At 43.9% G+C, this 27,849-nt stretch overlaps 1 protein-coding gene across 3 annotated transcripts in view; it reads right to left on the bottom strand.

Annotated features, from left to right (window-relative positions):
- The window catches only part of RELN (reelin), a 1,162,997-nt gene that overhangs the window by 80,343 nt on the left and 1,054,805 nt on the right, over window positions 1-27,849 (bottom strand). For all 3 annotated transcript variants that reach the window (XM_073573631.1, XM_073573629.1, XM_073573630.1), the window contains exon 46: window positions 8,535-8,703. In XM_073573631.1, coding sequence (XP_073429732.1) covers window positions 8,535-8,703 — 169 coding nt within the window. The remainder of the gene's footprint in view (window positions 1-8,534; window positions 8,704-27,849) is intronic.

The following is a 27,849-nucleotide window of genomic DNA, read 5'->3' as shown; positions in this document are numbered from 1 at the left end:
TTTTAGGTCAAATACACTGTCATACTCCTATATTGCAATGCATTAGTCCTATTAGTTTAATTATCTAATGACAGAGCCTAATCAGTTTTACATGCTAATTGCAGGACCAACGGTATCTGACATAATATGAGGCCATTATTTGGCCTCTGGTTGTCATAGTTGGGGGTGCTGTAGGTGTAAAAGAAGGAGCATGCTCCCTTTGTAAACCTTCAAGATGCCACGATTGGGGGGTCACTATACACTTATGTTTAAGCATCAAAACAGCAGTGCTGATGAATAAGTCCTCATAATGACCGCCGTCCGTAAAGGCGATCATTAAGGAGCTAAAGTGTAACTGTTCTTTAAGGTATATTTTTAGAATAAGAATTTCCTGTGCGTGTATGAGCTAACACTATATCTGGCCATTTTATGACTTGTAAACTGCATTTTTAGCAGTTTTCACTTTGTGTGAATTATATAGACAGAAGTTATAATTTAACCCCTTATTGCAGACAGATTTTTAGTTAGGTTTAAGCACCTACTTTTATTATTTATTTAAAAAAGTGTAGTCACTATTTAATGTTATTTCATTTGACTCTTCCAGTGTAAAAGGAGGGTACATTTTATATACTGTACAATTCAGATATATGTATAATATATGAGTGTAGGGGCAAACTGTAAACTTGGGAGACATTTGAACTGCTGATTCTTAGAATATTGCCTTGTCTGACTGGTGGGATGAAAATATCAGTCTGAAGAATGCACACTTATTGAAAAAAGTGAATGATAAAATATAAAGTACATTAGAAAATATTACAATACATTCAATATACTGTGGTATGCTTTATTCACTATAGACTGAACAAGCACATTAAAGGGGATGTCCACTACTATGACAACGCTTCATAAAATAAATATTTGGCCCAGATAAAATAATAAAGCCTATACTCAGCTCTCATGCCAGCACTTGCTGTCCCATGGCTGTGATGGGGTGGAATGACACGTGATGCCCGGTGCCCAATTAATTCTGACGTCACGGTCTCTGCCTTCAGACAAACTGAACATGAAAGCTTTGTTCCCACGATCAAGAATTAGCAGCGCTTTGGATGCAGCAAAAATTTGCTGCATCCAAAACACTGCGTTCTAATCACACAGGTAAATCCTCATGTGTTCACTGAACCATGCGGATTTACCACATCCAGATATATTCTGCTTTTGACACTTCTGTTGCGGAGACTAGTGTCTCCGCAAGAGAAGTTGACATGCTGCAGCTTGTAAATTCGCACTGCGTCTCAGTTTACACGGGTGATCTGCAGGTGCATATACATAGTGGGCATGGGATTTCTGCAAATCCCAGCTTCTATGCTGTAAGATCTGGTTGCAGCATTTTTTATGCTGCATAAATACGCAGCATCAAAATTGCAGCAATTCTTGATCGTGGGCACGTACCCAAAGAAGAAGTCTGTGCTGCAGCTAATCCCTGGCTGCCTCTTCATGTTCAGTTTGTCCGAAGGTAGAGATAGCAATGCCAGCACTGATTGGGCACCTGCATCATGTGTCATAAGAACCTCACAAGAGCTCCTGGGAGAGCAAATGCCGACACCACGGAAATGGTGCCGACACGGGAAGCGAGTATAGGTTTTGTTATTTTATTGGGGTCGAACATTTAGTTTAAGAAGCGGTTGTCCTGGTAGTGGACAACCCCTTTAACGAGATAGAAATCTTATGCAAGGAAATTAAGTAATGTTTCTTAAAGCAAAAGGGCACATTGTGCTTACCACGTTCGGCTTGTTTCAAATTTTTTTATCTTTTACATCAAAATTCTGTTTCTGTTTGCTAGCCAGAATATCATTGCTTACTATGCTATTTTAGCCTTTAAAAAATTAAAGGAAGTAGAAACTAGAAACCTGACAAAACCATCAAAAACAGAAAAAGAAGAATCATAATGTTTCAGTCATATCCATCTTAGACCCTGTAAAAATGGAAGCATTGAAGTCAATGAGAAGAAAACCCAAAGCTAAATTATTAATCGATGAAACAGTATCATTTGCATGTTGTGAAACTTATTTGGAACTAGAATCCTAAAATATTCACTAAAAGTTTCTATTACTAGATTTCAAATAATAAGTTCATGGCTAAATAATCAATGCAATCAAATACTGGAAAGCCAACAATGATAGTCACCCAAACGTTTAATGGCTAAGAATATTGGAAGATAGAATATAGAGGAGAGTATGTTTTATATATTATAATTATAGATGGGCGGACCCGAACAGTAAAGTTCGGGGTCTGTACTGAACACCTAGTGTTTGTGTATAGACCCCGAACACGGACTTCAGGAAGTCCCTGTTATTGTTTGAGTTTGCAAATAAAGTCCATGGAGCCTCATTTAAGAGTCTCAAACACGGGACTAGCCAGATCTTCCTCCAGGGAAAGACCCAGCCAAGGGGTGGCTCCTTTCGGAAACCAACATTACCACCATATTAAGTGGCCCTTTAAGTCAATATCCAGCTCTTTACGAGTTTACAGATATGACAAGGGAAATACCAAGGCCAGGTATCCATCCACAGACAGCTGTTTCGGAGTGTTGCCCCTCATCAGCGTGGAGTAGGATTCTGGCTAGGTGGGAGCAATGCCTAGTAGACCAACATCATGAAACAATCACTGACCTCAGGGAGACCAGTCAAAGAAAACACTGCGGCAGCCGGCAAAGGCGCTCAATCAGTGAAATCCTAGGTGCAATGCTGCCTGGGAAATATGAATATGCAAATAAAGTCCGTGGAGCCTCATTTAAGAGTCTCAAACACGGGACTAGCCAGATCTTCCTCCAGGGAAGAACCCAGCCAAGGGGTGGCTCTTTTCGGAAACCACCATTACCACCATATTAAGTGGCCCTTTAAGTCAATATCCAGCTCTTTACGAGTTTACATATATGACAAGGGAAATACCAATACGTATTGTTTGAGTTTGGCACACTGAACATCGGCTGTTTCTAAAGCTGTCATGCACCAGAAACTATGCAGACAGTGCGAGAAACACCGATGGCTCTGATCAGCAGTATGATCATTACAGATGACAGCATGAGCCAGCAGCTGTGACCAGAGGTAAAAATGTTACCGCCAGTCCCAGGTGTACTACTCTCATCAGCCTACGCCTGCTCTATAAATAGATAAAAAAATTACTTGAGGTCTCTTCTATTTTTGATAACCAGCGCATGCAAAACTGACAGCTGTAGGCTGCAACTTTCAGCTGTGAGCTTTATCATAGCTGGTTATTAAGAATAGAGGTGTCCAATGCCATTTTATTTCAAATTTTTAAATAAATAATGTTAAAAAAAAATCGCTGCGGGGGATATTAATAGCTTAGGAAAGGGCCATGAATATTGGCCCCTCTCCCAGACTAAAAACATCAGCTCTCAGCCACCCCAGAACTGGTGTATCAATAAGATGTGCCAAATCTGGCGCTGAGCCTTGATCTTCCCACTCGCCCTGGTGCAGTGGCAAGTGGTGTAATAGTTGTGGGGTTGATGTCAACTTTGTATTGGCAGCTGCCAATACAATGCTGACATCAAGCCCACAGGTTCGTAATGACAAGGCGTCTATAAGACACCCCAATTACTATCCCAATAGTTACATTGTAAAAAAGACAAAACCAGAATAAAATCCTTTACGTGACACCTTTATTTGAAATAAAATAAAAAAAAGCATAGTTATACTCACCTTTACACCTAATCGATTGAAACCCATGTCACCTGTAAGAAACAGAAAAAAATAAACAACCATAATACTCACCGTTATGCCTAATCCACCAATGCCCATGTCCCCTGGAAAAGAATAAAAATAATAAACAACCATATCCCTCACCTGTCCAATGTGAAGATAATCCATACTGTACCACGGTGATCACTGATACAACAGCTATCAACACCAGCCAGCTCACATTGACAGAGGAACATAATCACAGTGAGCAGTGCCCTAAGTGAGGTCACTGAAGGTCATCAGCTATGAACTCTGATAAACTTTCTCATGGCAGCTGAGCTCTACACACTGCAGGAGCGATTACGCTCCTGTGTCAGTGTGAGGCGGAAGGTGGGGAGAGCGGTCAATGATGTGACTGCTCTCCAAATCATTCGATCGTTGTGGGACAGTATGGATTATCTTCACAGTAGACAGGTAAGAAGCGACAACACAGCTCGCGAAACGCGCGTCAAGGAACGTGGCCACAGCACGGGCAGTCACCATAGGTAATTAACCTTCGTATCTTTATTTTATGTAGCAGACTTTGCATATATGCCTATCATAGGTACTGCGGTGGTGTCTATCATCTAAGGAGGTTCATTCAGCTTATTATATGGTTGGCTATGTGAGGCACTTTACCTTGAGTAGATCAGCTGTCTGATGTTTACAATTTAACTCCTTCTGATACTATCGGCCTGACATCAGTTACTCTTATGCTCTGTCCTGTTAGTATATTCTGCTTTAAGTCTGTGGCCATTTTTCTTGTGGATCATGTCCAAACATATAAATTGATATATAAAATATTTTACTGTACATTTTAATATTCATGTAATTGAGGAATTTTGTACAAATAAATACTTATTTTTCATTGTATATGGAAAACTCATCTCTTCTCCGTATTTTTTGTCATATGTCTTTGAGTTTGTATACGTGAATTTTGCTTTACTTTTGTGCTGGTACTTCTCATATTATAGGTGAGAAATATGGTTGTTTTTTATTTTTCTTCTTTTCCAGGGGACATCGGTATCGGTGGATTAGGCATAAAGGTAAGTTTTATGATTGTTATTTTCCGTCTTTTACAGGTGACATGGGCTTCAATGGATTAAGTGTAAAGGTGAGTATAACTGTGCTTTTTTATTTTTATTTCAAACTAAGGAGTCTGTCATTATTTCAATTAAAGCACTTTATTCTGGCTGTGTCTTTTTTACAATCTAACTATAGGGTTAGTAATGGGGGTTTCTTATAGACGCCTCTCCATTACTAATCTGTGGGCTTGATGTCAGTGGCCATAAAACAGCTGACATCAACCCAACAACTAGTACCCCACTTGCCACCACACCAGTTCAAGTGGTAAGAGTCGGGCAAAGCGCCAGAATTAGCACATCTAATAGATGCAACTTTTCTGGAGGGGTTGCCAGCTGCTATTTTTAGTCTGGGGGCAATATCCATCACCAGGGCAATATCCATGGCCCCTTACCAATATAACAAAAACCAGCCTCCAATTGTTAGCTTTAGCTTGGCTGGTTGTCAAAAAAGGGGGGACCCTACGCCTTTTTTTAATGATTTATTTATATCATTTAAAAAAAAAAACATTGTGGGACCCTTCTATTCTTGATAACCAGCCATGATAAAGCTGACAACTGAAGGTTGCAGCCCGCAATTGTCAGTTTTGCCTGCGATGGTTATTAAAAATAGAAGACACCTCACGTCATTTTTAAAAAAAAATTATTTATTCATAGCACAGGTGCCAGTTGATGACTACTCCATCAGCATGCAGTAACCTCTTAGCTGCTGGTCACAGCTGCTGGCTCATGCTGTCATCTTACCGCTGAAAAGAGCCCGTGTTTGCCGTGCTGTCATGCAGATGGCAGCATGCTGTGACGGAGTCAGCTATCGCTGAGTCGCTTTCTAGAGTGGACCCTCTGGGTTGTGGCACCCACCACCGAGGGTGAACTGACCTTGTGAGGAACCACCCCCTATACAGGGAGTGTCAGGGGCAAGACCAAGGGGGTGAGCCACCACGACTGCTGGAACCAGATGGCCGGCTCAGGTAGACACAATGTGTGAGTGTCAGACGACAAGGGATGTGCAGGAATCAAGACAAGACGTGGTATCAAGGTATCTTCATTAAGGCAAACTCAGGTTAACATCAGGTGCAAGACGTGATAACAGGAAAAATACAGCAAGGTGCATGTGAGGGCACGCCAAGGTCCATGGCAGGGTATGTGCCAGGTGGCACGCCTTGGTACAGGCAAGGGCTCGATGGCATCAGACTCTGGACAGCTGGCAACGATCGACATGATCAGGGCATCAGGCTGTGGACATCAGCTCCGGACATCAGGCCGCAGTCATCAGGCTTACGATCTCTGGCAGCGATCGGCAGGTTCCAGGCATCCGGCAGGCAAACCAGGGTTCAGGCAAGGAGGCACAACAGATCTCCAGACATGGTGCATGCTAGGGAACATGTCTAGGTCCACGGCAAAGTTCCAGGCAGGGTGCGTGCTAGGGGCACACCAGGGTCCTGGGCAAGGTGTAAGGCAAGGTGTGTGTGTAGGGGACATGCCAGGGTTCAAAGTTCAAAGTACGAGACACGGAGCGTGTGTAAGGGACACGCCAGGGTTCAAGGTCCAAGATCCTGGGTGAGCTAGAGGAGCCGCCAGGGTACAGGCTAAGGTCCTGCACGTGCAGAGGGGCACGCCAGGGTTCAGGCTAAGGCAAGGGCCTGCGAGTGCTAGGAGGCACACCAGGGTTCAGGCTAAGGCAAGGGCCTGTGCATGCTAGGAGGCACGCCAGGGTTCAGGCTAAGGCAAGGGCCTGTGCATGCTAGGAGGCACGCCAGGGTTCAGGCTAAGGCAAGGGCCTGCACATGCTAGGAGGCATGCCAGGGTTCAGTCTAAGGCAAGGGCCTGCGCATGCTAGGAGGCATGCCAGGGTTCAGGCTAAGGCAAGGGCCTGCGCATGCTAGGAGGCACGCCAGGGTTCAGGCTAAGGCAAGAGCCTGCGCATGCTAGGAGGCACGCCAGGGTTCAGGCTAGGGCCTGTGCATGCAAGAGGGCACAACAGGGTACAAGGCAAGACCTGCGCGTACTTAGAAAAGCATGGGGAGGTATACCAAGGAGCAGGCAATTGCCTGCGCGTGCTAAGAGGGCACGCAAAGCACAGTGCAGAGACAGCATGGGTGCAAGGAAGCACAGAGAGCATGGCTGGGGCACTGGCTAGCTGGTCGGGCTGCAGCACAAACAGACGGGCAAGACTGAGGCGAACCCGGCTGAGGCATAACAGGCGACACAGCTGTCACTGGCCGTCGAGCACAGCTGAGGCACAAGTAGGCGGGCACGGCTAGAGCGGGCATGGCTGAGGCACAGACAGGAGGCTAGGAAGGCCAGGCACATGCAAAGGGCACGCGAAGAAACAAGGCAAGGCAAGAAACTAGGCAAGACAAGGCTAGGCAAGATACAGAGCAAGGAGCGGAACGTAGGCAGTAGCACAGAGCCGGGTACAAGAGAAGAGAAGTGGAGCGTATGCTAGAGCCTAGAGCTGAGTACAGAGACATAGAGCTAGCAGCGGAACGTAGGCCGAAGCCCAGAGCCGGGTCAAGGCAGAGCCTTGAGACTAGACAGGAATGTGCTAGAGATCACCGTAGGACAGAGACATAGAGCAGAGTACAGAGCTAGTAGCGGAAGTACTTCAAGTCCAAGAATAGCTAAGACGAGACACAGCAAAACAGGCTAAGGCAGAAAACAGAGGAAGTACTACAAGTCTAAGAATAGCTAGGACAAACACAGCATGAGAGACAACACAAGACAAGGCACGGGACAAGAGGCAGAGTACAAGCACAGAGCGTGTGCAGAGACGCACTACAGGGCAGAGTCCAGGGGCACAGAATACAGGGAGTGACCAAGCAGCCATGCAGGGAAGCAACACGATACTCAGGCCCCGACCATAGGAAGGGGTGGTCTGATATAGGGCATTAGCACCTGCACTTCTGGGTCAGGACCAGGAAAGGACTTCCGGTTCAGATCCTCCAGGATCATAGAGAGGATCACATGGTCGAGTCCTCCAAGACCATAGAGAGGACCACATGGTAGAGTCCTCCAGGACCATAGAGAGGATAGCTGGGTCAGACTGTGCTGGACCATAGGAAAGGTCACATGGTCAGGGTCTCCAGGATCATAGAGAGGATCGCTGCAGGCAGAGCAGAGATGGGTGGTCACCCAGCAACGGCGTGCAGCCATGAGGTAAAGCACACATGCGCACTGGCAATGACGGGCAGCCATGAGATGAGGTGCGCGTGCACACTGCTCCAGGCATCTTGCAGCACAACAGTCACGAGTTGCGTGTGCACACTGCTCCAGGGATCTTGCAGCATAAGATATAACGGGCATGATAGTTCGGTGCGCGTGCACACTGCTCCAGGAGTCATGCAGCATACCAGACATGGCGGGCATGACAGTTTGGTGCGCGTGCACACTGCTCCAGGGGTCAAGCAGCATAACAGACATGGCGGGCATGATAGTTTGGTGTGCGTGCACACTGCTCTAGGGGTCATGTGGCATAACAGACATAGTGGGCATGACAGTTCGGTGCGTGTGCACACTGCTCCAGGGGTCATGCGGCATAACAGACATAGCGGGCATGACACATGGCAAGCAACAGATGTTCAGGTCCCTAATTCATCTGAATGGTGTCCGGGTTACAAAACATTTTTTAGATGTTTGGCGGAACCTGCTGGACTCGAACATCCACGGGTTCGCCCATCGCTAATTATAAGCAATAGTATAAATATGTTCAATAAGCCAATACACTGTTTTTGTGTACCTTGTATATTCAGGGAGAGGCAGCGTAAACCTGGTCCATTTATTAAAGGTGTCAGACACCAAAACTCTTTGTAGTTGATACTTATTACATTCCACGTTTGTAGGTAGGCAATCTTTAAGTACAGGATTCCATGTGAGCCCCAGATCCACTGAAAATTCTAGTTCAATAGCTATGAAAGACAGAAAATAAAACATAGAGATTACCTTATTTTTTTCTACTGAAAAGCAATGATAATTTATTTATTATATTTCTATGGTCAATATAAAAAGTAGATGCTAAGGTTACACATCATGCATGGTCATATCAGGTAGTTATACTGTGGCACCATCACCATTATGCTTGTCTAAAGATATTGCATTTCATTGTCTATTATTTCATTGGGCGAAATACAATAATTTTCCCAGCGGGGCTAATGTGGCATATGATTGCTATGTAATAGTATAGGGGAAGGGGGAAAGAAGATAATGCCTGCAGCTCCTTACATAATTTCAGCTTAAAATAAATATGCAATCAATATATGGTACATAATTGCTTGTTGAACAGGCTATGGCAATTTTGTGGGATTCTTTTTTTAATTAAAGTGAATCTGAGAGCGGATGCAAGCTGCACAAGAATCAGTGTCCAACTCTGACATTTCAACCATGTATGTTGTACTTTCAAACACTGTGGCATTTCAGAGGAGGTATAGGGGTGAGAACCATGCAACTAGGATGGTTTAGTTTAGGAGGCAGATCTCTGAGTAGATTCTCTCTGCCCTGTTCCTCTGACTGTCAAGTCTCTCTCTATACACACACGCATAGGGAGAGACCTGCTAGTTAAGTGGAGTGGAGCGAGGAGAAGCCAAATGGGACTTGCCTGCTAGATCAGCTCTCTGTAAGTCACCCTCTATTTTATGGATAAGTGATAATGTATAAATTGTATAAAAAAAAGATTTAATGACGGAACAACTGAGAGGAGAATAGTTATTTTGCTGTCAAATAAGTTATTGTTGAAAACCAAACTATAATTTTGAGCCATTCTTTATATATAAGTTAAAGGTGTGGTCTATTCTTTTTTCATTAGGATCGCACCACACCAAGTAGCAAGTCAGGAAGCAGTGGAATGGTGCTCTTAAAGACTAATAGTTCCGACCAACGGCATGGCCGTGCTGCTGGTCTGAATTGTGTGATCTCCTGTGCTGTAAGTAGAGGCATCTTCAAAGCAACTTTTGCAGGCTCTAAATAATAGGGTATGCAAGCAGACACCCCTTACCTAGGAAACCAGCTAAACTCCAGAGAGCTAGGAGCTGAGGAAAACTCCTAAAAGGGTAACTACGGGACAATGTTACCAAGGGGCATAGACAGAGACGTAAACCAGATCAGGCCGGGGTCTAAGCACGAGATAGCATGATAGTACCAAAGGAATAGACAGAATGGATAGTCAGGACGAAGAAATAGATCAGTAAACCAGAATGGGCAATAGATGGTACAATAGGGGCAAACGGTAACAGAGTAATGATAGCCAAGCCAGGAGGTCAGAACCGGAGAAGACAATAGTACCAAAATGTGAGACAGAGAACAGAGTGAAGGGACAGACTGGGTCATACACGGGAAGCACGGGAAGCAAACAAGCAAAGCAGTATACACGCACACCAGGGGTCAGACACACAGCCAGAACAACAGTATAACTGACAGGGAATCCTAGTCTGGAGTGGGTAAATACCCCTCCCAGATCCAAAGGGAGGCCAGCAAAAGTTAACCCTGCGAGAACAGGACATTAACCATGTTCTATACCATCACAGTAACACTGGCTACAATACTGAATGGGGAAGGAAATAAAATCTATTGGAAGTGGGATAATCCGATATTTTTTTTAAAATTGAGACTAAGATGATTTACACGAGATAGTTCCGCTAAATGTTTCTAGGTGAAAGGTCAGTTCTTAATGACCCCTGACTTTTAATTATTTATGGCATTTATAAAAATAGGCAAGCGTGAAATTTAGAAGTTTGTGGAAACACCAAAGATCAAACAACTTGCACTTTATTGCACAATGCTTTTAATAATGTTATGGTAAAAACAAGTTGATATTTAATCGAAAAAGAAAAAATATAAATGTAAAAAAACACCACCTAGGTTTCAAACTGTATAGTTGTAAAGATGTAGCTGGATAGGTCCTAGATGGGAGATATGTGTTACTGAGGTGGTTAGCCTCAGTGATGCAAAGCCCAAAGAGAAGGCTCCAGCAAAGTTGTGTCTGAGAGTTTTTTTTAATGGGCCTGGATTTTGGATCTAAGTTTTAGCAGAAGAGCTGGATCGGACTGGCCGTTCCCATATTTCCACCACAGGGTTTGAATGGCCTATTTATTGCAACTCAGCTGCCTTAAGCTGGAGTCACACATAGCGACTCACCAGCGATCCCGACAATGATATCAACATGTCAAGATCGCAGGTGAGTCGCTATGTGATCGCTGGCGAGCTGTCACACAGACAGCTTCACCAGCGATCAGCACAGCGACGCCGAGCGCGCGGCATCGCTGTGTTCGTTAGTTACCAGCGCGCTGATGCAGGGAGCTGGTAACTAACATACACATCGGATATCCAAGGGACGTGCGTCCCTTAGATACTTGTTGTGTACCCGTTGTGTACGTTAGTTACCAGCTCCCTGCATCAGCGCGCTGGTAACTAACGTACACATCGGGTATCTAAGGGACGCACGCTGGCCAGCGGGAGACCAGCGACAAAAGAAATATCCAGCGGTTTCCTACAGCGATCAGCGATAACGGCAGGGGGGCCGGTCGCTGATCGCTGTCACACGCAGCGATCTCGCTGGTGAGATCGCTGTTGTGTCACAAAACTTGTGACTCAGCAGCGATCTCGCTAGCGAGATCGCTATGTTTGATGGGGCCCTTAGAGTCTGTCTGTTTGTGGAGGTGTAAAGACCTATTGTATATTGGTCACCCTCTGCTAGAGGCTGACTATGTCTGGATTTACCTTTATAGGAAGGAGAGAAACTCTACGCGTTTCGTGTACACACTGTACACTTCCTCAGGAGCAAAAGTGTATAGTGTGTACACGAAACGCGTAGAGTTTATGGAATAAAAAGAAAGTTATAATCACTGCTTGGTCCTTGGATTAACTCCTTGTGAACTTTGGACTGGAACAGCACGATCCTGAAAGCCGGACTTCTCTCCTTCCTATATATGCAATTCCAGTGACCGGCTGATTGCTGCAGTTCATCGGATCCTACCCATTTGTGCTTATGGTTGTTGTGTTCCACACAACTGAACCAGGTGAGTGGATCCATATCTGTGAAACGTTTATATCACTGGATAAGACCCTATTGTGCGCTTCTGTCTCCCCCTTTTTTATGGATTTACCTTTGAATGGGTGAGTCTGCTCTGTGAAACTGTATCTGATATATGGACTATTCTGTTTAGTTTTGCCCTTTGTGCCAAGACAAGGATGCTTTTTCGTGTGACCTGGAATGGTTTATGGACTTTTAATAAACCACTCACAGTTTGATCATGAGAACTTGCTTCCTGTGTCTACCTGAATCACTGCCAGAGGGAGTAAACCCCCACACTATTAACCTTTTAAGCAAAATGCTCGAGAACATACATTCTCAATTGCCCTTACCATTAACCCAGAGCCTGTGTTCATCTTTGTAACCAGGCCAATTTTTACAATTCTGACCAGTGTCAATCCATGTGGTAATAAGTCTGGAACACTTCAATGTATCCAAAATATTTTTTGACTGTTTTTCATGATATATTGTACTTCATGATAGTGGTAAAATTTGTTCGATATGACTTACATTTATTTCTAAAAATATCAGAAATTCAGCTAAAATTAAAATTTTCATGCACTTAAACCAGAGTGATGTCACACAAAATAGTTAATTGATAATATTTACGACATCTACTTTACATGAGCACAATTTTTGAAGCTTATTATTTTTTTAGGAAGTTAAAAGGGTTAAAAGTTCATCAGCAATTTCTAATTTTTTCAACATTTACAAAATCAATTTTTGTAGGTACCACATCACATTTGAAATGACTTTGAGGGGCCTATATGACAGAAAATACCCAAAAGTGACATCATTCTAAAAACTGCACCCCTCAAACTGCTGAAAACCACATCCAAGAAGTTTAGGTGCATCATAGGAACTAAGGCAATGTGGAAGAAAAAAATTAAAGTTTTACTTTTTCCCACAAAAATGTTACTTTAGTCTCAAATTTTGCATTTTCACAAGGATAACAGTAGAAAATGTACCATAAAATTTGTTGTGCACTTTCTTCTGAGTACAATGATACTCCATATGTGGTGGAAAACTACTGTTTAGGTGCACGACAGGGCTCGGAAGGGAGGGTACACAATTTTATTTATGGAATGACAAATTGTCTGGAATCAATAGCGGACGCTGTTGTGAACACTTGACCTGACTTCTGAGTTTGGTCTCCCTCTGGTGGTTTCTGTGGGTAGTGGAGCTGGTCGGGTTGACAGAAGTCAATCATCTGAAGAGGATGATTGGAAGTCAGGTGTTACAGACTGGGAAGATTTAAGTCAGCAAGCTTCCCTCAGTTGTTGCTGGTGATTTGGTTTTCGTCCTGTGCATTTTGAAGTCCGCTTGCCCCCTGCTTGGTCCTGCATCATTCAGATAAGTTAATTGTTTGCTGGAAGCCTTTTGCATTTGATCCAGTTTTTGTCTTTCTCTGCTTTCTGCTTTGCTCTGTGGGTTCAGCATTGTTCCCTGCTGGGACCAGTGCTGGACCCCGTTCCATATGCCACAGCTTATGTCAGTCTGTTCAGTATTGCTAGTCCCCTGTTATATCAGTATCTTTTGTTTTGCTTCCAGTTCACACCAGAATTCTGATCTAGAGAGGTCATATGGCCTCAGTATTTTTTCATATCAGATGTGTTGGATTTTTCTTAGGGTTTTTTGCATGATTGCAGACAGTATCTTTTCTGTCCTGTTCTATCTAGACAGTTTGGGTCCCATCATTTGCTTACTCTATTTTCTGCCTGTGTTTGTGCTTCATCTTGTCTCACCGGCAATATATGTTTGGGGGCTGTCTATTCCTTTGGGGTTCTACTCCGGGGCAGTTTAGCTTTCCCCTTTCTTGCTTTAGGCTTAACTCTTTGGCTGTGCCGAGGCGTCTAGGGCATCGTAGGTACGTCCCACGGCTAATTCTAGTAGTGTTGTTAGTTTTAGGGGTCTGCAATCCGCTTAGTTACCAACCTTTCTGGTTTTCTGGTTGCCTAGCTTATTCCCCGGCTATCCTCCTCGGTGACCTAATCATAACAGGACACCATGTCTGTTTGGAGAGCCCCTCATTTGTGTAACAAGTGACCCCATTTTGGCAACTACACCCCTCAAGGAATTTATCTAGATTCATGGTGAGCACCTTGAACCCCCAGGAGCCTCACAGAATTGTATAATGTTGAGTCGTGAAAATTTAAAAAAACACTTTTTTCCTACAAAAATGTTATTTTGGCCCTCAAGTTTTAATTTTCACAAGGGTAACAAGAAAAAATGGACCACACAATTGGTTGTGCAATTTATTCTGAGTACGCCAATATTCCATATGTGGTGAAAAACTACTGTTTGGGCGCACAACAGGGATCGATAGGGAAGGAGCACAGTTTGACTTTTAGAATGCAAAATTGGCTGGAATCAAGATACCATGTCGCGTTGGGAGATGCCCTGATGTGCCTAAACAGTGGAAAACCCCCACACGTGACCCCATTTTAGAAACCAGACCCCTCTAGGGGTAATGTCTATTGTCTGTACAAGTCCCCTCTAAAATGTAAACTGCTGGGGAATATGTCGGCGCTATAGAAATAAAATTATTATTATTAGTTTGAAAATATTTACCGCAATTATCTGTGAGGGAGTATGAAATCTTCAATATACATTAAAAATACATATAAGCAAGTCACTATAAAAACATTAATAGCTATCATTTTTAAGCTATAGTGATATTCTGGGAGTAATTAGACGCACTGAGTTATATTTTGGGAAATTGTAAGAGCAAATGATAGTTTTAATTGTCACCATCTAAATACGTCTAAATACTGGAGCTTGAGTGGCAGCTTTGATCCATCATATTTACTGTTACTCAGCAGAAAATGTTTGATCATGTCAATCACCTGTCAGCTCATAGAGCAAGATGTTAAATTATGTATTTTAAGATGGCTGAACAGGATCAAACCCCCTGAATTTTCAAAGTTTTTATTTAGATTCACGTGTGAGATTCATGAGATCTGTAGTGATAATTAATGAAAAAAATAGCCCTAACAAAGTGCAAACTATTATTACTATAGGAATTTTATTTTATTATTCCAATTATACAGAAAACATCATTTTGGCTACTGATGTGTTTTAACTTAATTATAAATACCTTAATATAAAGCTTATCATCACATTTTTATATTAGCATCTTCAGAATCAGAGTTTTCCCAATCTTTATCATCCAGCCAATTTTAGCACATTTATTTTGCTCTTATGTTGCTAAATTCAGAGTGCCAACATTATTAGTGCCTTTCTCTGGATCAACATGTTAGGCTATAGGTTGAACTTGATAGACTGTCACGGTAAAATTTCTATTAACCTGAAGATATTGGGTTAATCTGCAGGTTAAGAGTGGTTTGAACCTACAAGGCGCCTGCACTTAGACCCCCGCTGCCAAGAAAATTATCTTTATCTTTACCGGTAGCGTCCCGGTTTCAGCCACGGCATGGGTTCAGTCACCGCTCTGTGTATAGAGAGCGACTTCTATAACCATGCCCCTGACACTGACTGGTAGCTGCCCCTAATGCTAAGGGGTACTTCACACATAGCGAGATCGTTAGCAAGATCGTTGAAATGTCACTGGTTTTGTGGCGCAACAGCGACCTCGCCAGCAATCTCGCTACGTGCGACACGTAGCAGCGACCGGCCCCCAGCTGCGATATCACTGATCGTGCTCGAATGTCCTAGGCCATTTTTTGATTATTGGTGTCCCGCTGGACAGCATGCATCGCTGTGTTTAATGCCATAACAACGATGAGCGACCTCGTTGGCGACTCAGAACTCAGGGACGCAGGAGTGATTTTGCTTTGTCTTTTCAACGCCCCCTCAGCTCCGATTGGTGGTCTCAAATTAGGATATTTGCAGCATTTCCTTTTATAGGTCAGCTATCAATTATGTGCAATCATAACATTTAACATGTACAGTTATAATAATCGCGGGTCCCCGTGTCAGTGACTGTGGATGCACGAATAAATAGTGCACTAGCGACTCAGACAGGGACGCTGAAGCAAACTGCATAGTGATAGCGCAGTAGTGGCCACCAGTCGGAGCAGAGGGGCGTGGAAAAGGCAATGCTGAAGCACGCCTATCGAGGTCTGAGTCGTCAGAATAGCTGCTGTGTGACAAGGTCCCAACGACTGCCGAGGTTGTTATACAGATTGCTATATTGTTACTGCGTCTTTGAGTAGATCTGCCTGTTTGACAGCTTACTAGCGACCATGTAGCAACGTACCAGCGATCCTTAACAGGTCGTATCGTTGTCGGGATCGATGGAGCGTCGCTATGTGTAACGGTACCCTAAGCTGCTGTCAGGCAGATTTTTTAGGAATAACCTTCTAAGCCCTTTTCAAGCCAGATCAATAAGGGGTTAACATTTAGTACAATTTGTTGGGGGAGAATTGGGAGTTCACTGTGTAGTTCATAGGTAGGTTCATACATACACAGCATTTTAAAAAGAAAAAACAACTGTTTTTTAGATTGTTTTGAAGTGGATGTTTCTCTTTATAGCTTTGATTTTTAAATGAAATATATTATTGAAAAATAAGTTTTGGTTTAAATAGGGATTTTATGTTAAACATAGTATTTTTCATATTTTCTGCTACCCTTTCATATGACTATATGAAAAATAATAAAATATCTTGCAATTTTAACACTGTCTGTGCTGTCCTGCCATCTTCTTCAGGGCTTACAGATATTACTAGGACATACTGTACATAGAATGTCTTTCTTGTATTATTATGCTTGTTAAAGAGTTTGTTGTCCTTGGATGCCATCTACTAGCCATTGTTATTATGTGTTCTCATGTACAGCAGCTGTAATTTCCCACCATGCCTCTCTCTCTCTGTAACTCCATCTATCTTCTTTCCTCACAATGTTTCTTTCTGGTCAGTGCCATCTTGGCAGGAGTGTGCATCAGGACTGGAGAGAGAATTCTCCTGTTACCTCTATCCTCCACCTTCTACCTCATCCTCATCCATTCATCTTCTCTGACATCTCAACCTCATCATTTGTCAAAGTACTGTTGATAAACTACCTAAAAGTTTGTCAACTATATCTTCCTTCCTGGATCAACCTTGTGCAGCTGGACAGACTAGAGAGGAGAGGATAGCGGGTTATAAATCTACTACTGTTTGAACAGAGATCTGTGGTCACATTCTTCAGACAAATCTCACTTTTGTACATCAGTGGCAGAATAGTTACAATTGACCTAAGTCTACAGTGTCTGAGTGCATATGCACAGTAAGCTAGCAAGTCTAGAACCGTCCACCATCTTAGCTAAGGCATATCCACTAAAAGCTCCATCGATTCTTCTGGGAATCAAATGCATCATGTTCCTGACAACACAGATGCACCGACAGCAGAGTGTTACTGCAGAACTTGGCATACATTCTAAATGTGTAACCAAACCGACACCGAAGGTCAGAGAGAACTTTGAGACCACCAGAGATGAGTTCCATGATAAGCTAAATAATTTATTGGACAGATTTGAACACAGTCAACTATTTGAATGCTTCTCTAGATGGAAAATGCTTGTTAGCATCATTGCAAGTTTACTTCACACTGTACAGTGCTACTGCAATAAAGATTGTTACGCTGATTGCTGTGGTTGGCACATGTGTCATAAGCCTCTTTCTGCTGAAAACATTACTCTGAAGGAGTTGTTTGTAATACACAATGTGCAGCAGAATGTTTTTTTTGCAACAAATTGAAATGCATATATGAAAACCAAGATGTTCCTAAAAAAGGTCCCAATGTCTATTGAAAAGCAGTAATCGACAGTAAAATCATGCTGAGGGTTGTTGGTCATTTAAACTATTGACTATCAGCTATTGAAACGGTCGCCCCTCTCGTTCATGGCAGAATGCGACGTATCAACAGACAACCCTGGCACAATAACACCACTAAAATCTCCGGCAAGTGTCCAGGGCTGCAGAGCGGCGTTGGAAGAAAACAAATTTGCAAGATGACTTCATTGCATTCAAACAGGCGACACTCGCTTTCAAATCTGCCCTCACCTCTGCTAAACAGGCCTACTTCACAACCCACGTATTTATTATTTTATTATTATTATGCATTTATATAGCGCCATTTATTCCATGGCCCTATACATGTGAAAAGGGGAAATATAGACAAGTATAGTAAACGTGTAAGACAAGGGACACACAAGTACATAAGGAGAGGGGACCCTGCCCGCGAGGGATCACAGTCTACAGGGGTGGGTGAGGATACAGTAGGAGAGGGTAGAGCAGGTCTTGCTGTGGTTCAGTAGACCGAGGATCATTGCAGGCTGTAGGCTTGTCAGAACAGGTGGGTCTTCAAGTTCTTCTTGAAGGTTTCCGTTGATGGTGAGAGTCTGATGTGTTGCGGCAGGGAGTTCCAGAGTATGGGGGAAGCACGGGAGAAGTCTTGCATGCGGTTGTGGGAAGAAGAGATAAGGGGGGAGTAGAGAAGGAGATCTTGAGATGATCGAAGGTTGCGTGCGGGTAGGTATCTAGAGCCAATGTCACAGATGTATGGAGGAGACAGGTTGTGGATGGCTTTGTATGTCATGGTTAGGGTTTTGAATTGGAGTCTCTGGGTGATAGGAAGCCAGTGAAGGGCCTGGCATAGGGGGGAGGCTGGGGAATAGCGGGGAGACAGGTGGATTAGTCAGGCAGCAGAGTGTAGGATGGACTGGAGCGGAGCCAGAGTGCTAGAGGGGAGGCCAGAGAGTAGGGGGTTGTAGTAGTCGAGGCGGGAGATGATAAGAGCATGCACTAGTGTTTTTGTGGTTTCATGGTTGATGAATGAGCGGATCCGGGAAATATTTTTGAGTTTGAGGCGGCAGGAGGAGGCGAGGGCTTGGATATGTGGTTTGAAAGAGAGCGCAGAGTCGAGGATCACCCCAAGGCACCAAGCGTGCGGGACTGGGGAAAGAGAGCAGCCGTTGACATTGATGGATAGGTCTGGTGGAGGGGTAGAGTGAGATGAGGGAAAGATGAATTCTGTTTTGTCCATGTTCAGTTTGAGAAAGCGAGCAGAGAAGAAGGCGAGCAGTAATCGACAGTAAAATCATGCTGAGGTTTGTTGGTCATTTAAACTATTGACTATCAGCTATTGACACGTATCTTCCCTATCCTACAATCCCAAACAGTTATTCAAAACTTTCATCTCCCTCCTCTGCCCACCACAGCCCTCTACAACCCCCCTCATCTGTGCTGAGGACTTTGCAACACACTTCAAAAATAAGATTGACCAAACAAGGCAAGTCTTCATTGTTCAACCACCACAACCCCTTTGTATATCAGACCAATGCCCAAACCCCATAAACTCCTTATCCAACATCACTGAAGGGGAGCTTAATCGACTCTTCTCCAAATCGCACCTCACAACCTGTGCACTTGACCCCATCCCATCCCACCTCCTCCCCAACCTCACCACCACTCTTATCCCATCCCTAACCCACCTCTTCAACCTATTGCTAACGTCCGATACCTTCCCTTCTGCTTTTAAACATGCCACAATCACGCCTATCCTTACAAAGCAAACTCTCGACCCAACAGCTATGTCCAGCTATAGCCCAATATCACTGCTCCCATTCGCTTCCAAACTCCTGGAGTTGCACGTCCACTCTGAACTTTCCTCCCACCTCTCATCTAACTTGCTCTTTGACAATCTACAATCTGGTTTCCACCCCCATCACTCCACTGAGACAGCCCTGACCAAAATTACTAATGACTTAGGCCGGTTTCACATTTGCGCTTCAGGGCGCAGCGACGGCCTGCGCACGGCCGCCGCTAAGCCCCGCCCCCTGCTGAGCCTCCACCGGTAGCTCCGCCTCCGGGCGCATGAAGCTGCATGCGTCATGCATCCCCTATTTTTATCACTGAGGACGCAGGCCGTGCGCAGTATGCGTTTGGCGGCGCCTGCGTCCTTTTGATGCAAAAACGCATACTGCGCATGGCCTGCGTCCTCAGTGATAAAGATAGGGGGCGCATGACGCATACAGCGTCATGTGCCCGGAGGCGGAGCTACCAGCGGAGGTCTGGCAGGGGGCGGGGCTTAGTGGCGGCCGTGCGCAGGCTGTTGCTGCGCCCTGAAGCGCAAATGTGAAACCGGCCTTACTTACAGCCAAAGCAAATGGACAATACTCTATACTCCTGCTTCTAGACCTGTCCTCTGCATTTGACACAGTTGACCACTGCCTCCTACTACAGATCCTCTCCTCCTTTGGCATCACAGACCTCGCACTATACTGGATTTCCTCATACCTTTCAAACTGCACATTCAGCATCTCCCACTCCCACACTACTTCCTCATCCCACCCTCTCTCTGTTGGAGTCCCCGAAGGCTCTGTTCTAGGACCCCTACTCTTCTCAATTTAAACCCTTGGCCTGGGTCAACTCATAAAGTCCCATGGACTCCAGTACTACCTTTATCCTGATGACAGTCAGATCTACCTCTCTGGCCCAGACATCACCTCTCTGCTGTCCAGAATCCCGGAGTGTCTATCAGCTATATCCTCCTTCTCCTCTCGCTTCCTCAAGCTCAATGTGGACAAATCTGAACTCATCATCTTTCCTCCATCTCACAGATCTTTCATACCTGACCTATCTATCACAATTAATGACATCACGCTTGCCCCAGTATCAGAAGTCCGCTGCCTCGGAGTAACCCTTGACTCTGCCCTGTCCTTCAAACCACACATCCAAGCTCTTTCTACCTCCTGTCACCTCCAGCTGAAAAATATTTCCAGAATCCGTCTTTTCCTCAACCCTCAATCTACTAAAATGCTTCTGCATGCCCTCATCAACTCCCGCCTCGACTACTGCACCATCCTTTTCTGTGGTCTCCCTGCTAACACCCTCGCACCTCTCCAGTCCATCCTTAACTCTGCTGCCCGACTAATTCATCTCTCTCCTCGCTACTCCTCCGCTTCTCCCCTCTGGCAAATCTCTTCACTGGCTTCCATTCCCTCAGCGCATCCAGTTCAAATTCCTAATACTGACCTACAAGGCCATCTATAACCTGTCTCCCCCATATGTCTCTGAACTAATCTCCTGATACCTCCCCTCACGTAATCTCCGGTCGTCCTAAGACCTCCTTCTTTCCTTCACACTTATTCGCTCCTCACCCAACCGCCTCCAAGGCTTCTCCCGAATAGCCCCATCCTCTGGAATTCTTTGCCCCAACATGTCCGACTATCAACCACATTCGGATCCTTCAGACGGAACCTGAAAACCCACCTATTCAAGAAAGCCTACAGCCTGCAATGACCCCACTACCTCCTCACCACTACCGGAGATATCACCTCAACCAACACCGGAACTGCTGCAACTCACCAACCTACTGACTCCTTCCCCACCATCCTGTAGCATGTAAGCCCGAAAGGGCATGGTCCTCTCCCCTCTGTATCAGTCTGTCATTGTAAGTTTGTTTACTGTAAGTGATATCTATAATTTGTATGTAACCCCTTCTCATGTGCAGCACCATGGAATCAATGGTGCTATATAAATTAATAATAATAATAATAATAATTTACATGTGTACATGCTATTCACATAGAAGTGATGGAATTCATGGATTCCTCCAGTTTCATCAATGCCTTACAATGATTTCTTGCATTCAGAGGACCAATAAACCACTTAAGATGTGATAGTGGAACCAACTTGGAGATTTCTGTTGAGAATTACAAATGAATTCATCAACAATCCAGGACTTCTGGCAAATAATGATTGTTTGCGGGTCTTCAATCCTCCTCTTGCTTCTCATATGGGTAAATCATGGGAATGAATTATAGGCATCTCCCATAGGATATTGGAATCTACGTTGATGATCTTAATCCTTTCAAGACTCACTCATAAGACTTTGACCACCTTCTTAGCTGAAGTGTCCGCTATTGTAAACTCAAGACGTCTTGTTCCTGTGTCTGTGCATCCAGAATCCAGAATTTTCTACTATTCTTAACTCCAGTCACTCTCCTCACTCATTTTGATACAGGAAAGATGTATATCTTTGTACCGTGTTAGCCAGTAGATAGAAAAATATTCAGGATTGAGAGTCCTCAGTAGTTGATACCTTTTAATGGCTAACTGAAAAGATGGTAACACATTGCAAGCTTTCGAGACTACTCAGGTCTCTTCATCAGGCTAGACTAATACAAAATCTGAAGTCACATATTTATGCACAATACAGCCTAGAAAAAATGCAATAGATAAGACAAGTGACGTGAAGCAGAACTATCAATATGGGAGAGGAGAAACATAAATATAAACATTGGACCAGTTCATAGATAAGGAGTCCGGATGTTTTATGGTCCTCTGATTGGGGTCTAGTTCTGTGTTGTGATGCCCCCACACGGTTTTAAAAGGAAATTCCTTAATTGATGTAAAAAGACATAAATCCATGCGACACATTCATTCCAGCACTGAGAGTGTCAAAGTTCGTCATAAATTTGTACTCCCAAACTCGTCTCTCTCTCTGAGAATTGACGTTTCCTTTCAATACCAGTAATTTAATATCCACGCTGCTGTGATCAGGGATACAGAAATGTTTTGCCACAGGTAGATCCATTCTTTTTTCTCTTATTGTGTGACGATGAGCATTCATCCTTGTTCTAAGCTTTTGCCCTGTCTCCCCCACATACAGACTCCCAGTTGGACATTTAGTACAAATAATTAAGTACACCACATTAGATGTAATGCAGGTGAAAGTACCTGGGATCTTGTAGTCCTGATGTGAGTTGGGGATCTTTATCTTGTCCGTGGTCATTATAAATGGACAGGTTTTACGTTTTTTCTGGTTGCAAGGAAAGGTTCCTGTAGCTGTTGGAGAGGACAGGGAGCTTCTGACAATGATGCTTCTTAAATTTGGGGGCTGCCTAAAACACAGCAGTGGGGGGTCTGGAAAAATGGATTTCAATCGGGCATCTTTTTGTAGTAAAGGTTGTAATTTCCGTGCAACAAATATCAGAGGCAGTGTAAACTTGTTCAACATACAGCTGTTTTTGAAGTAGGTGGAAAAGGGAGTAACTTACTCTCCTCCAAGGATGAAGAAAAAGGCAACAAGTAAAATTGAACTTACAAGAAGGAGATCTTATTCTCATAAAAGAAACCTTTCCAAGCAAAGCAAATATGCTAAGGTGCGTAAAGTGGTTGCTACAGTTACTAAGCAGAGTGACTCCAAATCTTTCATTAGGCCTATATTGGAGGTTATCCTAGTTATACTGGTTGAGAACCAATTTACTGTCTAGACGGAAAAAACTTTCAGACCATAAAGGACACTCATCTGATTGGAACAGAAACACTGGATTACAATTTTGGTTGGAGAAAGTTTGGCCTATTGGTGCTTCTCCAATTTGAAGGTTGGCCATCCACTGGATTATTAAGGAACTTACTTATAAACATTTGTCTAACTCGTTCATACATTAATGTTAATGTTGTATTGCATGCATTTGGTTTTTGTCTTTCAGGTTTAGGTATCCTTCAGTGAACTTCAGGAAAATACCAGCACTTCAAGACAGTTAATATAGTGAAATCTAAGAATTTTAGATGGGTAATAATAATAATAATAATAATAATAAATTTTATTTTTATAGCGCCGACATATTCCGCAGCACTTTACATTTCAGAGGGGATTTGTACAGACAATAGACATTACAGCATAACAATAATCACATACAGTAGATTATAACAAATACCAAGAGGAAAGAGGGCCCTGCTCGCAAGCTTACAGTCTATGAGGAAAGAGGTAGACATGAAAGGTGGGTGGTAACAGTTGCCCAGATTGTATGGACCAGCCATAATGTTAAGTGTGTAACAGTACAAACACAGAGGGCTAATGGATGCATAAAGCATGTGGGAACATGATGCGGGAAATCTGGTTATGGTAAAACTTTTGGCTGTGCCACACAGGGATAGATTAGGTTAATGTGTTAAGGCGATAGGCCAGTCTGAATAAATGCGTTTTCAGGGCACCCTTAAAATTGTGGGGATTGGGGACTAATCGTATTGACCTGGGAAGTGCATTCCAAAGAATTGGCGCGGCACGTGTAAAGTCTTGGAGACGGGAGTGGGAGGTTCTTACTATTGAGGATGCTAACCTCAGGTCATCAGCAGAAAGGAGGGCACGGGTAGGGTGGTATACTGAAACAAGGGAGGAGATGTAAGGTGGTGCTGAGCTATGGAGGGCTTTGTGGGTGAGGGTAATAAGCTTATACTGAATTCTGGAGTGGATGGGTACCCAGTGTAATGACTGGCACAAGGTAGAGGCATCGGTGTAACAATTGGTGAGGAATATGATCCTGGCTGCAGCATTCAAGACAGATTGGAGAGGGGAGTTTAGTAAGAGGGAGACCGATTAGAAGAGAGTTACAATAGTCGAGACGAGAATGAATAAGAGAAACAGTAAGAGTTTTTGCAGAGTCAAAAGTAAGAAAAGGTCGAATTCTAGAAATGTTTTTGAGGTGCAGATGACAAGAGCGAGCCAGTGATCAAATGTGGGGGGCAAAGGAAAGCTCGGAATCAAGTATGACCCCAAGACAGCGGGCCTGTTGCTGGGGAGTAATAGTGGAACCACACACAGAAATGGCAATGTCGGGTATAGGTACATTAGTAGAGGGAGGAAACACCAGGAGTTCAGTCTTTGACAGGTTCAGTTTCAGATATAGTGAGGACATGATATTAGACACAGCGTTTAGACAATCGCGGTGTTTTCTAGAAAGGCTGGCGTGATGTCAGGAGAAGTAGCGTATAATTGGGTGTCATCAGCATAGAGATGGTACTGGAAACCAAATCTACTGATTGTTTGACCAATAGGGGCAGTGTACAAGGAGAAGAGGAGGGGGCCTAGAACCGATCCTTGAGGGACCCCAACAGTATGGGGAAGGTGAGAGGAGGAGGAACCGGCAAAAGATACAGTAAAGGAGCAGTCGGAGAGATAGGAGAACCATGAGAGAACGGTGTCCTTGAGGCCAATGGAATGGAGCATAGTGAGGAGGAGCTGATGATCCACAGTGTCGAATGCTGCAGAGAGATCCAAGAGAATTAGCATGGAGTAATGACCATTTGATTTAGCTGTTAGCAGATTATTAGAGACTTTAGTGAGGGCAGTTTCAGTGGAGTGTAAAGAGTGGAAACCGGATTGGAGAGGGTCGAGAACAGAGTTTTCTGAGAGATAGCGGATAAGACGGGAGTGGACCAGGCGTTCCAGGAGTTTAGAGATGAAGGGAAGATTAGAGACAGGTCTATAGTTAGCGGCCCATTTTTGGTCGAGGGATGGATTTTTAAGTAGTGGATGTATGATGGTATGCTTAAATGAGGAGGGAAAAATACCAGAAGAGAGAGGTTAAATATTTTAGTTAGGTGAGGGGTCACAGCAGGGGAAAGGGACTGGAGGAGATGTGAAATGGGTCACTGGTGCAGGTGGTTGGGCGAGAAGATGCAAGGAGCCTGCTTACTTCTTCTTCTGTGACTGGTTCAAAATCAGAGAGTGGGCTAGATGCAGTGGGGGAGGGAGGACAGTGCATGGTATGAGGTGATTGGGAGATAATTTACTGTCGAATCTGGTCAATTTTTTTTCTTTGAAGTAATTGGCCAGATCGTCAGCTCAGAGCTCCGTGGTTGGGGCCTGTACTCTTGGGTTGAGTAGAGAATGAAAAGTGTCAAAGAGACGTTTCGGGTTATTGGACAGTGAGGTGATGAGGGTGTTGAAATAGGCTTGTTTGGAGAGGTGAAGGGCAGTGTTGTATGTCCTAAGCATAAACTTAAAATGGATGAAATCTTTGTGTAGATTGGATTTTCTCCACAGACGTTCGGCGCACCGCTGCAGGAAACGTGTTTGCACCGTGTGCCAGGTTTGTCGCCGTCTGCGTTGTGGTGTTCTATTTACAGGGGGTGCAAATTCATCCAGGGCACTTTGAAGTGTTTCATTGTAATGCTTCAATGCAGAATCAGGACATGAGAGGGAGGAGATAGGGGCCAATGAAGACTGCAAGTTCTTCATAAGTTTTTGGGTGTTAATGGCCTGTATGTTTCTATAAGTCTGGACAGTGGGGGTGACCTGAGCAGCCTGGCAGTTCTTGATAGAGAATAAAAGAAGATTGTGTCAGAGAGCGGGAGAGGGTAGTTTGCAAAATCATCCACTGCACAAAGCCGAGAGAAGACCAAGTCGAGGGAGTTTCCGTCTTCATGCGTTGGAGAATTAGTAAGCTGCGAAAGGCCAAATGAGGAGGTTAGAGATAAAAGGTGAGTAGCAGATGGTGAGAGGGGAAGAGCAATGGGGATGTTGAAATCTCCCATGATGAGGGTAGGGATGTCACAGGAGAGAAAATGTGGAAGCCAAGTGGCAAAATGATCCAGGAACTGATGGGAGGGGCCAGGAGGACGATATACCACCGCCACTCGCATTGAGAAGGGGGTGTAGATTCTGATGGCATGGACCTCAAAAGAAGGGAAGACTAGTGAGGGTAGTTGAGGGATAACCTGAAATGTACATTTTGGTGATAGAAGCAGAGCAACACCTCCACCTGCTCTATTGTCTAATCTTGGGGTATGAGAGAAGTGTAGCCCCCCGTATGAAAGAGCAGCAGCAGCGGTAGTGTCTGACTGCTGGAGCCAGGTTTCAGTAAGAGCCAGGAGGTTAAGAGAATTAGAAAGGAAGAAGTCATGGATGAAGGAGAGTTTGTTACACACTGAGCGAGAATTCCAAAGTGCACAATTAAGAGAGACAGATGGCATGCAGGGAATATTAATAAGATTAGAGGGGTTTCTGAGTGTAGCAGTCGGGGGGTTTGACTTTCTATAACATGGGGGACCAGGGTTGGGAGTAATGTCTCCTGCGACTAGGAGAAGGAGGATAGAAAGAGTGAGCAGATGGTTAAGTGATTTGTGAGAGTGTCTCTTATGTTGAATGGTGGGACTGACTGGATCTGTGCAATTTAACAATGTGAAAAGAGCGTGAGTGCTATACATAGGAGAGGAAAGGAGCGAGGGGCCGATATGGATGGAGTGTAGAGAGTTAATGCCAGGGCGGTGGATGTGTGTGAATGCAGCGGCCAGGATATAAATTACACAAATGCATATGGTATATATTTGATGTACTCCAAATGTACAGGGAGTAGATGTATATAAATGTCTTACCTGTCTCCTGCCCTGTCTAACTGCCATGTTATAACTGCCAGTACTACTTTGATACATGTACTTTGATTACATGTGCATAAATGCCCCCTGCATAAATGCCTAAATGTGCTGTCCAGCCCATCCTCTTTAGGGCATTTAGATATTACTAGGACACACGTATAATGTCTTAACTGAATTATTACGCTCGTTAAAGAGATTGTTGTTCTTTCCTGCCATCAACTGGGCATCGTTATTATATGTTCTCATTTACTGCAGCTGTAATTTCGCACCATGCCACTCTCTCTCTCTCTGTGTAAATCCTATATTCTTTCCTCATATCCTTTCTTTCTGGTCAGTGCCATCTTGGCAGAATAATGCATCAGAGCTAAAGAGAGGATTCTCTTGTTACCTCTAGCCTCCATCCTACACTTTCTACCTCACCCTCATCCTTTCATCTTCTCTGACATCTATACATCATTTGTCAAGATACAGTCAATAAACTACCTAAAAGTTTGCCCATTGCATCTTCCTACCTGGATCATCTATGTGCAGTTAGTCAGGATAGAGAGGAGAGGATAGTGAGTAACCTATCTACCATTGCTTGTACAGATCTCACCTATGTACATTGATGGCAGAATACTGGCCACTAAGACTAATATTAGACTCCTATTTTCTGTTTGGCGCACGTACAGTAACAGCAATGAAAAAGTCAAACTTTACTGAATTGTATTAAAGTATTTAATAAGCATGGTTTCATAAGGATAAAAGTAATTGTGAAGGCGGGGAGGAGGGGTGCTGTAATACCATACATATTGTGAACTAGGTATACTGTGTTATCTATACCTGAGTGCTATAGTTCATCACAATCCTGTCTGTTATGATAATGAAACTCCTGAAGAGTGTTCTCTTAAAAACAGGAAGTATGAGTCTAGTACAAGGCCTAGTGG

Source organism: Dendrobates tinctorius, unplaced genomic scaffold (assembly GCF_039654945.1).
Source record: "Dendrobates tinctorius isolate UK_male_01 unplaced genomic scaffold, ASM3965494v1 ptg000035l, whole genome shotgun sequence".
NCBI lineage: Eukaryota > Metazoa > Chordata > Amphibia > Anura > Dendrobatidae > Dendrobates > Dendrobates tinctorius.
Note: the sequence above shows the minus strand (reverse complement) of the source record. Positions and strands in the feature narration are given on the sequence as shown.